The following is an 11,843-nucleotide window of genomic DNA, read 5'->3' as shown; positions in this document are numbered from 1 at the left end:
ACAGTTGGTGTCCTGTGGACATGAGTTTATTAGAGGGGCCAGAGTCAGAGTGGGTACAAGTTACAGGTTGGGAGAAGGGGGCAGGGGGTGCTCGGGCAGCACTGCCAGTCTGAGGCCAAGACAGGAAGCCGGAGGAGGGGCGGGGGGCCACAGCCAGCAGAATGTCGGGTCAGCAGGCCAGCAGGCAGACTGCTCTTCACCCAGCGAGCGTCCGCGCCTAGGGCACTGGAGGAGGCTTAGGGAGGACTAGGGGAAGATGGACAGAGAGAGGCTCAGAGAGAGGTAACTTGCCTAGCTCACCCAGCTAGGCAGTGGCAGAGCTGGGACATGTGCCTAGGCCTGCTGGTCCACGGGCCCCTTGTCCCTTCCTCTCCTTTTGTCAGGACTTACACCTGCCTCCCAGACTCCCGAACCCACCCCCCAGCTCCTGTCCCCAACTCACTGTGGAGGGTGTAGGTGCCTGGCTCCAGATGCAGCTGGGGAGGCAGGACCACAAGGAAGCCTCCACTCCAAGGGTCTTCAGTCACTGAGAGACAAGCGTGGGAAGGAGGGCGATACCACTCAGGGTTTGGGGACGGGCACTTGGGTAAGACAGACAAGGAGCAGGGTTGGTGGCAGTAGTGGCTGCAGAGAGGCGGCAAGCCACAGAGGGAACAATAAGGTGGCGAGAGGCCGGGGCCCCGGGGAAGGGGAACCTGGGCCTTCGGGCAGCTCCTCTGAGCCCCGCCATGATGGGGGCGTCTTTCCCGAGTCCAGGCCCAGTGGGACGGCTCCCTGGCCATGACCTGGCACGAACAGAGTGAATGGTTAATGGGGTTGGGAGGTCCAGCCTCTTTCCCCAACCCCGGACTGCCAGCAGGGCCTCACCTCCTCACAGCACTGGCAGCTCACGGCAGCCCGGAATCCCATCCGTGCCCACAGCTTGTCCCTCTGACGCAAGAAGTCTGCCACCTGATGATGCCAATCTTTGCCCAAGGCCCATGGAAAAATCACACATTTGGCTTCCTCCAGGTCCTCCTCCATGTCGTTTGCAAGGTACCTGGCCACAGAAGTGGGAGGGAGGCGAAGGGAAAAGAGGCTATGAGCATCCTCCCTGCCCCATCCCACAACCTGGAGCAAGTGTCTCCCCCATGGGCCCAAGACACTCACAGTGCCAAGAACAAGTTGCTGCGGGTATACTCGTTGAGCTTCAGGTTGGCACGCCGGAAGTAGACCAGCACCATGGCCAGGAGATACTGCAGACACAGAAACGCGGGGAGGTGAGAGTTAGGCACTGAGGGGGGTAGGGGACTGCTCCAGGCCTGTTTGCACCCAAGGGAGTTCTGGCGCAGGTTAGAAAAACTGAGATAAAATGGTGAGAAGGGGCCTGCAGAGACAACAATTGAAAAGGAAGGTGCTCATTCCACCAGCCCAGGGGACCCAATGAATCAGCAGCACACGAACCCCACTAATTCAACCTTCCCCAAGTGGCTCCAGCCTCCACCCCCAGAGTGTTCCCCTCACCTTATCTGAAATCTGGAAACAGGGATCTCTGGAGAGGAACTCCTGAAGGAAGCTGTGCTCTGGGAGGAGAGAGGAGAAACGGTAGGCTGGGGTCACCCCCTGCCTCCCGCATGACAAAAAAAAGTGGCAGCAGAAGCTCCAAAGCCCAGGCCTGCGCTGAACCCACTTTCTGACATGACTACCCCCACCTGCCAAACTGGGGTCACCTGAGAAGGGAAGGGACAAAGACTTCGGATGCTTTCATGAGCAGGTTGAAATCCCACCTCTCGCATTGGTTTCGAACTTGGTCTCTACAGCCTGTCCCATGCCAGCCCCTGAGTGGACTCACCCAGAAGGCCAAGGAAGGCCTGGAGCTCCTGGTGCTGGCGGGAACCGAGAGACACACTGCCTCCATCTTGACGGCTCCAGCTCCACAGCTTCACTTGGGTGGCAACCACTTGGGCAGGGGCTTGGGCGTCACTCATCTCATGGAGGGTGGGGGTGGGTAGGGTGGGGCAGGGGTGGGTGACCTGTCAAGAAAATGGCCCCAGGACTTAGCCCCTTCCCTCTTCCTCCCCCGCTAGGTCAAGGAGGTTGGTGAGTCTGGTCTGACAGAGGCCCTCCGGAAGGTGGAGGGACACGGGTGGAGACTTGGGGGCTTGGAACAGAAGGAATCTGGGAGGCCTGTGGGGTGGGGAGGCCAGAAAAGCAGCAGAGATCCTGAGGCTGCATGCAACTCCCCGCCCCCAACCCCTCCTCCTGGCCCTGCAGGCCAGAGATTGAGAACAGCAGCAACAGGTACCACTGAGGACATCCTAAGTGCCTGGAGCTGTGCTGATGCTTTAAGGGCATCATCTTATTTCATCTCAGTAGGTAGGTATAACCGAAGACCCATTTTGCAAACACGGAGACAAGTGCGGAAGTCTCACGGCCGCCTGAAAGTGGAGCCTGTCTGTCCCCCAAGCCAAAAGCCAAAGAGTTTAATTGCTCCTGTTGCCCCCCAACTCATTACCGGCCCCTCACCACGCACCAATGTGGCAGTCTTGACAGGGCCACCAGCCCCTTACCTCACGGAGGGGAAACTGAGGCCCAGAAAGAGGAATGTTACACAAATACCTGGGTTTAGGGCAAGTTGAGGTGGGACCACCTCAAACATTTCAAGTTACAGGGAGAGAGTGAGAGAGAGAGAGAGAGAGAGACGCCACCTGAGGGCCTCAGGAGAAGGTGCCATCCACCACTCCCGTGGTCAACATGGGGGCCTCCACCTAGGATCCAGCATGCAGCCCTGTTCATTTCCTCGAGAAGACCTACCTGAGCTCAGGGATTACTTGCAGCATATCTTTCAGCCGCCAGCTCAGGCATTTATATAGTGCCAAAGCTGCCCCGCCCCCACGGCCTTCCACCAATCAGACCCCTTCCTGGGGGAGGGGGTGGGGCTTTAGGCCGTCACCACCCACCTCTACCTGGAGAAAAGCCAGTCTCCACCACTCGCCTCCCCAGCTGCCCAAGGTAAAAACTTCTCCAAAACTTCATCACCTACAAAGAGGGGCGAAGGCAGGCCCCTTGGACCCCGGGGCCTAAGAGGCAGCAGGGCCTCCTCTTCACCTCTTTGTAAACGCGAAGCCAGGCCGCGGCCCGGAAATGAAGCCTGGGCTGCTGGTGAGTGGCCGATGGGGTAAATTATAATTCACCGATTGTGCCTTGCTGGGACAGGGTCTGTGCTTTTTTCAGATCCAGGAGCCAGAAAAGAGATTGCCCTGGCCTGGGAATTCCCAGGGGCCACATCTCCTTCCCAGGAGTAGGGAGAGCCTGGCCAGTGGCTCCGAGTTGGTAGAGGAAGCCTTTGCCTAAGACCACTAAGCTGCCCCTGCCCCCCGCCCACCTGCTCCCCCTCCACCCTCCCGTCTGCAGCATTAAGCCTTTTCTTCTTCATGTCTTCACTGATTCTTTTATTCTGTCTACAATCCTATAGAACAGTCATCACCGACATTAATTTCAACATTTGACAGGTGACTTTTTTGGTGTGGTAAAATACACATATCATAAAATTTACTACCTTAATCATTCATAAGTTTAGTGGTTTTTAGTGCACTCATATTGTGAAACGATCGCCACCATTCCGCTCCGGAACTCTTTCTCTTGCAAAACTGGATCTCTGTACCCATGAAACACTACCTCCCCCATTGCCCCTCCCCCCAGCCCCTGGCAACCACCATTCTGCTTTCTGTCTCTACAAATTTAACTGCTCTAGGGACCTCATCTAAGTGGAATCATATAATATTTGTCTTTTTGTGACTGGCTTATTTCACTCAGTGTCATGTCCTCAAGGTTCATCCATGCTGTAGCATATATCAGAATTTCCTTCCTTTTTAAGGCTGAATAATAATTGAGTCTATACATATACCACATTTTGCTTATCCATTCATCCATCAATGGACACTTACTTGGGATATTTCCATATCTTGGCTATTGCTATGAACATGGGTGTATCAGTATCTCAAGACCCTTCCTGCTTTCAGTTCTTTGAGTTATCTATCCAGAAGGGGAATTGCTGGATCATTTGGTAATTCTGTTTTTAATTTTTTGAGGAAACGTCAAATAGTTTTCCACAGTGGTTTGACCATTTTACAGCCCACAAACAGTGCACAAGTGTTCTCATTTTTCCACATTTTTGCCAACACTTGCTATTTTCTGTTTTCTTGATAGTAGCCATCTCAATGAATGTGAGGTGGTGACAGATGACTTTTGAAATATGTATATAATAGAAATGGAGGCTCAGAAGGAAGTTGACTCATTCATGCTCAAAGTCGTGCCCCTGCTGACAACGAAAATGGGCTCAAGTTACATGACCAACACAATGTGTGTTATGCTCTGTGAAGTATGTCTTGTGGTTCTGATGATGGGGTAAATTATAATTTACCCCGTTTTCAGATAGGAAACTGAGGTTCATGGGCTCAGCCTCCTGACAGTTGAATGAAAGATGAAGGAAATGTGGGCTGGGCTGGGTGGGTGGTAAGCACAGGGCCAGGTATGCTCTGGACCCCAGATGCAGGCTCCTTCCTATGACACAATTGCTCTTCCCTGATTGAACATTCAGCATCCATCTCTGCTTTGCTCCCGGCCTCAGGCTTTGACCCTGGCTGCCAGTGTAGATTTTCACTCCTAGGGATTGGCCCTCCGTTTCTCTGTCTCTCTGTGTCCCTCAGTCTCTCTCGATCTCTGGGTCTCTTAGTATCTTGATCTCTCTGGGTCTCAACTCTTAATCTCTCTGAGTCTCTGGGTATCTTTGGGTCTCTGCTATCTCTGAATATTTTGGCCTCTCTGGGTCTCTAGGTCTTTTGGGCTCTGTCTAGTTCCCTTTGTCTCTCTGGATCTCTATGTGCATCTCTGAATCTCTTGGTCACTCTGGGTCTCTGGATCTCTTGGTGTCTCTGGTGTCTGGGTTTCTATAGGTCTCTGGATCTGTCAGTCTCGGTGTCTTGGAATCTCTGGGTTTCTGAGTCTCTCTGTGTGTCTCTGAATCTCTTGGTCTCTAAGTTTCCCTGCTCTGAGTCTTTCCTTTCTTTGAGTCTCATGTCTCTGTGTCTCTAGTCTCTCTGGGTTTCCCTATCTTCCCGTGGCCACTTCTCATGCTCTCTGAGGCCGGCAGGGCCTTCCCTGACCACCAGGTCTCCATCAGGCCACCCTATTGTGTATGTGTGTGTGGTTCTCCTCGTGTATTTGTTGTCCACCTCCTCCAGAAAGGAAGCAGTGACCCGGTGGCCTCCAGAGTAAGCCCCATAAATGTGTTACTGAAGAGGCTATAATCGAATCAGCTTGGTTATTCCTCAACATCTCCCCCATGAAGTGATTAGTATTAATAACCTCATCTTACAAATGAAAACAACAGCAACTAAAACACAGAGTTGAGTTGTTTCTGAGAGATTAAATAACTTACTGCCAGCTACACCGCTAGTGAGTGGAGAGCCACATCTCGGCCTGGCTGCCTGGCCCCAGGCCCCACAGTGAAGCATAAGCCAGGGGCCTGGCTGTCCGGTCCAGCACTGTTTCTGGACCAAGCCTGATGTGAAGAAGGCATGCAGTAAGACTGTGAAGGAGCCCCCAGACCAGCTGTGTTTCCCACCGCTCTCCCTCCCCTCCTCACATAAGGCCAGAGACCAGTAGAGGGGCACAGAAAAGTCTGTGAGTGGGCTAATCGCCTTAACCTTGGATGGGCTTCGGGCCCTTTGCCCAGCAGTGCCAGCCTTGGGCGTCTGACACTCCACATCAGGGAGAATTTTTTAAATTATTATTTTGAAAGAATTTAGACGGAGACAGACATTGCTAAAAAAGTATGGAACATTTTCGTATCCCTTCACCCAGTTTTCCCCAGTGGTAACATCTTGCATAACCACAATACAGTTAGAAGCAGGAAACTGACATTGGTATAGCAGAACTACAGCCCTTATTCGAGTTTTGCCAGTTTTTACAAGCAGTCACTTAAATTTTTTTTTTTTTTGTATCTAGTTCTATAAATTTTATCATACGCATGAATTGGTGTAACCACCACTTCAATCAGGATACAAAACAGTTCCATCATCCCCAGGGAACTCCCTGATGTTAACTCTTTAGAGGCACACCCTCCTCCCCGCCCCTGCCCCTGGCAATCATTAATCTGTTCTCCATCTCTATAATTCTGTCACTTAAGAATATTATATATAAATGGGATCATATAGTGTGTGACCTTTCGAGACCCTTATGATTAAATTGGGCCCACCTGAATAATCCAGAATACTTTCTCTCTTTCAAGATCTTTAACTTAACGACATTTGCAAAGTGCCTTTTGCCACCTGAGCTAATATGTTCATAGGTTCCAGTAATTGGGATGTGGACATCTTTGGAAGGTCATTATTCTGTCTACCATATTTATCACAGCATAGTTTATACTGAGCTAACTAATATACTGTTTATAAAATGATATATTAGCACTGCATGCTGTTTATAAAAGATACAAATAAAACAAAAGGATATAAAAAGTTTGGCTATACAAGAATAGAAAAAATATCAGGCAAGTACTAAAAGAAAGTTGAAATTGCTATATTAGTATAAGAAAAAAATTATTTTAGGTTAAACATAGTACTAGAGAGAAAGAGGGTTCTTACATAGTGATTTCAAAAATATATGGCAATTTTAAATTTACTCTTTAAAAAAATTATTTTCAATTTTAGTAGTCATTAAATGTACTTACTCTTAAAAAGAAAATCAACAAATAATGGAGCTATGTATGTGTTTATATGTATGTATAAATGAATAGAACCACTAGGAAAAACAGACAGATCACAATTATATTGGTAGATTTGATGGCACCAGCAGGCAAAAGAAAATTTAGCAAGGATATAAAAGATATGAAGAATATGGTTAACAAATTCAACCTAATGGACAAATAGGAAGCACTACGGCCCCCTAAAATGCAAGAAATCATATGTAGAACATTTTCCAATAAATTGATCAAATTCTAGACCATAAAACAACTCAACTGGTTTTTTTAAAAAATTAAAATCATTGTCTGTGTTTTTTTTTATCACAATACAATTAAGTTAAACATCACCAACAAACAGATAAATAGGGGAAAAAATCCTAAATATTTTGAAATTAAACGTTTTATGAAATTTCTAGGTCAAAGTAAAAAAACCACGATTGGTCTACGGCCATGCTACCCTGAGCACACCGGATCTCGGCTGATCTCAGAAGCTAAGCAGGGTTGGGCCTGGTTAGTACTTGGATGGGAGAACACCTAGGTGCTGTAGGCTAAAAAACAAACAAACAAACAAACAAAATGCACAAAGGAAATTAGAAAATAGATCAAATAATAGATTTGCAGTGTTTTAGATTGTAATCATAATGAAAATATTGTATGTCAAAGTTGGGGGACACAGCTAACAATTCTTGAAGAGGAGTTTATTACTTCAAATACATATATTAGAAAATAAGAACGAGTACAAGCTAATGAGCTAAGCTCGGTCCTTAAAAGTCACAAAAGAAGAGCAGAGGGACTTCCTAGTGGCTGAGGTCCATGTTGGCTGCCTAGATCCTGATCTCCCAATATCTCCTCCCAAAACAAATCAGACCAGGAATGGGAAATAGAATTCTGCTGAAACCACAGCCTCAGCAAAACTTAAAAGCAGAGACTATCCAACATTCAGAATAACTGTAAATAAAAAGAAACACGCAGTATGCCAGCACGACCCTGTCACCCCGACCTGCCACAAGGCAATTGTACCAAGAAAACCAGCAGGGAGGGGAGGGGCATTGGCAGCTCAGCCCAAGGTTGATCTAGAACCTCCATTTGAAAGACGAGGTCCTTCCACAGTCAAAATACTAGGAAAATGTCCTGGGAGATCAGACCTTAAGCTACAAGAAAGAGATTTAAATGCAGGTGGGATTTGAAGGGTCAGTCTTTAAAATGCATAGGTTCTGGGAGATGAAAAAGGTTGAAAATGAGAGAGAAGTTTCCTTGGACAATAGAGTGATAAAAGGGGGTAAAAAGCAAAAGGGAAAATTTTCAGGTCTTGCAAGTCAAAAAGAAAGAAAAAAAACAGAAGCCAAACCCCTCCTCCCCTCACCAAACAAACAAAAATCCACTAAAATATCTGGACTTTGCTATATTGACATTAGAGTCTGCTGTTGAACTGGAAATCTTATAAAACACCCCAGTACCACACAAATGAACAAGAAGAAGATTAACAGATCCATGTGGAGCTAGGATTAAAACCAAAAAATATCAGAAAATAAAATCCAACACATCAATTAAAGAAAATTCTCGCTGGAAAAAACAACCAAATCCTTTCCATTTTTAACAACCATGAATCTAAAGGAACAAAAATTCACGCAAAAATTGTTCATGTATTAGGTCATAGAGAAATCATCAATAAGTTCAATAAAGTGGAAAATACAAACAATATTCTCTGAGCACAATGTAATCATACGAGAAATTATAATAAAGACAAAGACAAAAGGAATTAGGCGAAAACAAACTGCAATCCAAAATTTCTAAAAAATAATAATGAAAGTACTACATATCAGACTTTATGAGATACATTTAAAGCAACCATCAGAGAAGAACTCATTGCTCAGAAAGCAGAGAGAATTCCCATAAGCCCCCTCTCCCATGCAACTCCAGGCACAACAGGCCTGAAACACTGGATTCCCAGGGCTCATGCCCCAGGTCTCTCCTAGGACAGGGATTCCATGCCAGGAGAGAAAAGTCAGCCAGACCAGGCACTACAGCCTCCACCCTCACCGACATGTAGGGTAGAGGTGTCACTCACCAGATAATCAACTGCTTTCCCTACCCCCAGTTCCCACAGAGTGGGGCAGAGGTTCTGCCCAGTGCAAAGGCGGGGTGAAGAATGCAAATGTTCTAGCCACTCCAGAAGACAGTTGGATGATTTCTTACAAAACTAACATACCTTTAGCATACAAGTCAGCAATGGCGCTCCTTGGTATTTACCAAATGAGTTTACAACTTATGTCCACACAAAAACCTGCACACGAATGTTTATATTAGCTTTATTTATAATTGCCAAAAACAGAAAGCAAACAGATGTCCTTCAATAGATTAACAGATAAACAAAATTATGGTATATTCATGAAATAGAATATTATTCAATGGTAAAAAGAAGTGAGCTATTGTGATGGTTAATTTTATGTGTCAGCTGAGTTGGGCCATGGTGACTAGATATGTAGTCAAACATTATTTTGGATGTTTCTATGAGGACGGTTTTGGATGAGATTAACATTTAAATTGGTGGATTTTGATTAAAGCAAATTACCCTCTATAATGTGGGTGAGCCTCATCCAATCAGTTGAAGGTCTGAATAGAACAAAAGACTGACCTCCCTCAAGCAAGAGGGAATTCTTTCTTTTCTTTTTCAATTACAGCTGACAAGAGGGAATTCTGGCCTTCACACCTGAATTGCAGCATTGGCTCTTCCCTGGTCTCTAGCCTTCTGGTCCACCGATTTTGGACTTGCTAGCTTCTATAAGCACATAAGCCACTTCCTTAAAATAAATATCTTTCTCTTTATATATGCATGTTTTTGGTTGTTTTTCGGGAGAACCCTGACTAAGATAGTTATCATGCCATGAAAAGACATAGCTTAACCTTAAATGCATATCACTAAGTGACAAAAGCCAGTCTGAAAAGCCTAAGAACTGTGTAATGCCGACTATGTGACATTTTGGAAAAGGCAAAAACTGCAGAGAGAGGGAAAAGGTCAGTGGTTACCACGGGTCCTAGGGGAGGCAGGTGACGCACAGGAGACTTTTAGGGTGGTGAAACTATTCTGTATAAAACGATGATGATGGATACATAACATCATGTGTGTTCAAAACCTAGAGAGCTGCACAACACCTTTGTTGAAGGTGATGGCACTTTTGTGTGTCCTTGATACAAACTATGGACTATAATTAATAATGAGTTATCAATATTGGTTCATTAAATAAATGTACCACAGTAATATAAGATGTTAATAGTAGAAAAAACTGTGAATAGGGAGTGGAGGTTTTGGGGTAGGTATATGGAACTCTCTGTATTATCTGCTCAGTTATCCTGTAAATCTAAAACTTCATCCAAAAAGTCTATTAATTGTTAAACACACACACACACACACACACACACACACACACACACACACACACACACGAAAGCCTAGGTCCATGTGGCTTCCATGGTGAATTCTACCAGTTAAAGAAGAATTAATACCAAACTTTCAAAAACTTTTCTAAAAATAAGGAAGAGGGAACACTTCCCTACTCATTCTATGAGGCCAGTATTACTCTGATGTGAAAAGATTAAATACATACATACATACATACATACATACATACATACATACATACAAATCTCAACAAAATACCCACAAAATGAATTCAGCAATATATAAAAAGGATTATACAAGAGGGATTTATCCTAGCAATACAAGGTTAGTTTAACATTAGAAACCAATCAGCATAATACACCATATTAATAAAAACAACAACAACAGAATACGCGTGCATCTCAACGAGCACAGAAAAAGCATTTGACAAAATTCAACATCTTTCATGATAAAAACTCAAAAAACTAGGAATAGATGGGCACTTCCTCAACCAGATACAAGACATTTATGAAAAATCCGCAGCTAACGTTATACTTCATTGTGAATATCTGAACACTTTTGCCTAAGATCAGGAACGAAGCAAAGATGTCTGTTCTTACCACTTTTATTCAACATCGTATTGGATCTTCGACCAGAGCAATTAGGCAAGAAAAAGAAATAAAACATATCCAGATCAGAAAGAAAGGAGTAAAACTTTCTATTTGCAGATGACACGATCTTGTATGTAGACAGTCCTAAGGAATTCACTAAAAACAAAAGCAAACAATTACTAGAACTAACCAATGAGTTTTTTTCTCATTTGCAGGATATAAGAGTAATATTTTAAAATAATTGTATTTCTATACACTAGCAATGAACAACGCAAAAGTGAAATTCAGAAAATTTCGTTTAAAAAACTAAAATATTTAGAAATAAATTTCACAGAAGAAATGCAGAATGTGTTGTACACTGAAAAACTAGAAAGCAATGTCAAAAGAAATTAAAGATCTAAATAAATGGAAAGACATCCCATGTTTATGGATTGGAAGACTTAAATTATTAAATGACAGTAATCTCCAGATTGCTTTTCAGACTGAACATAACCCATATCAAAATCTCAACTGCCTTTATTTCAGTAATTGACACAGCAATCCAAAAATTAATGTGGAAATACAAGAGACTCAAAATAGTCAAAACAATCTTGAAAAGAAAATGAAGACAGAACAAAGTCAGATGACTCACACTTCTCATTTTCAAAACTTACTGCAAAGCTACAATTATCAAGAGTGTACAGTAATGGCATTAGCATAGACACATAGATCAATAGAATTGAATTGAGAATCCAGAAATAACCCACACATTTATGGTCAACTGATTTTCTATAAAGGTGCCAAGACCTTTCAATAGGGAAAAACTGTTTTTTCAACACATAGTGCCAGGACAAGTGGATATCCACATTCGAAAGAATGAAAAATGGACACCTACCTCACTGAACAGCACAATATTTTTCTCTAATTAGTATATATGTTTTTCAGAGTGGTATGAGTTAGAAAATCTGAAACTATTTAATTTATACTATTATACTATTATACTTGTATTCAGCATGTAAGTAATATACTCTAGATAATGAGACCAGGTTTCTCACTGTCAGACAAAAGAGTTACATTTAAGGAAATAGGGCATTTGTATAAACTCATGGTATATATATGATATGATATGATATGATATGATATGATATGATAT

General features: G+C 44.1%; 1 protein-coding gene and 1 pseudogene across 3 annotated transcripts in view; one reads left to right on the top strand and one right to left on the bottom strand.

Moving 5' to 3' along the window:
* The window catches only part of SPDYC (speedy/RINGO cell cycle regulator family member C), a 25,259-nt gene continuing 13,416 nt past the window's right edge, over positions 1-11,843 (bottom strand). For all 3 annotated transcript variants that reach the window (XM_023535765.1, XM_023535766.1, XM_011368796.2), the window contains exons 3-8: positions 1,832-2,012; positions 1,504-1,562; positions 1,150-1,235; positions 868-1,039; positions 443-785; positions 1-246 (exon numbers count right to left, since the gene is read on the bottom strand). In XM_023535765.1, coding sequence (XP_023391533.1) covers positions 218-246; positions 443-785; positions 868-1,039; positions 1,150-1,235; positions 1,504-1,562; positions 1,832-2,012 — 870 coding nt within the window. In that variant the 3' untranslated portion in view covers positions 1-217. The remainder of the gene's footprint in view (positions 247-442; positions 786-867; positions 1,040-1,149; positions 1,236-1,503; positions 1,563-1,831; positions 2,013-11,843) is intronic.
* LOC111745015 lies at positions 7,162-7,271 on the top strand (annotated as a pseudogene).

The sequence above is a fragment of the Pteropus vampyrus genome, unplaced genomic scaffold (assembly GCF_000151845.1).
Source record: "Pteropus vampyrus isolate Shadow unplaced genomic scaffold, Pvam_2.0 Scaffold144, whole genome shotgun sequence".
NCBI lineage: Eukaryota > Metazoa > Chordata > Mammalia > Chiroptera > Pteropodidae > Pteropus > Pteropus vampyrus.
The sequence above is the reverse complement of the archived record's forward strand: the minus strand, read 5'-3'. Positions and strand labels throughout refer to the sequence as shown.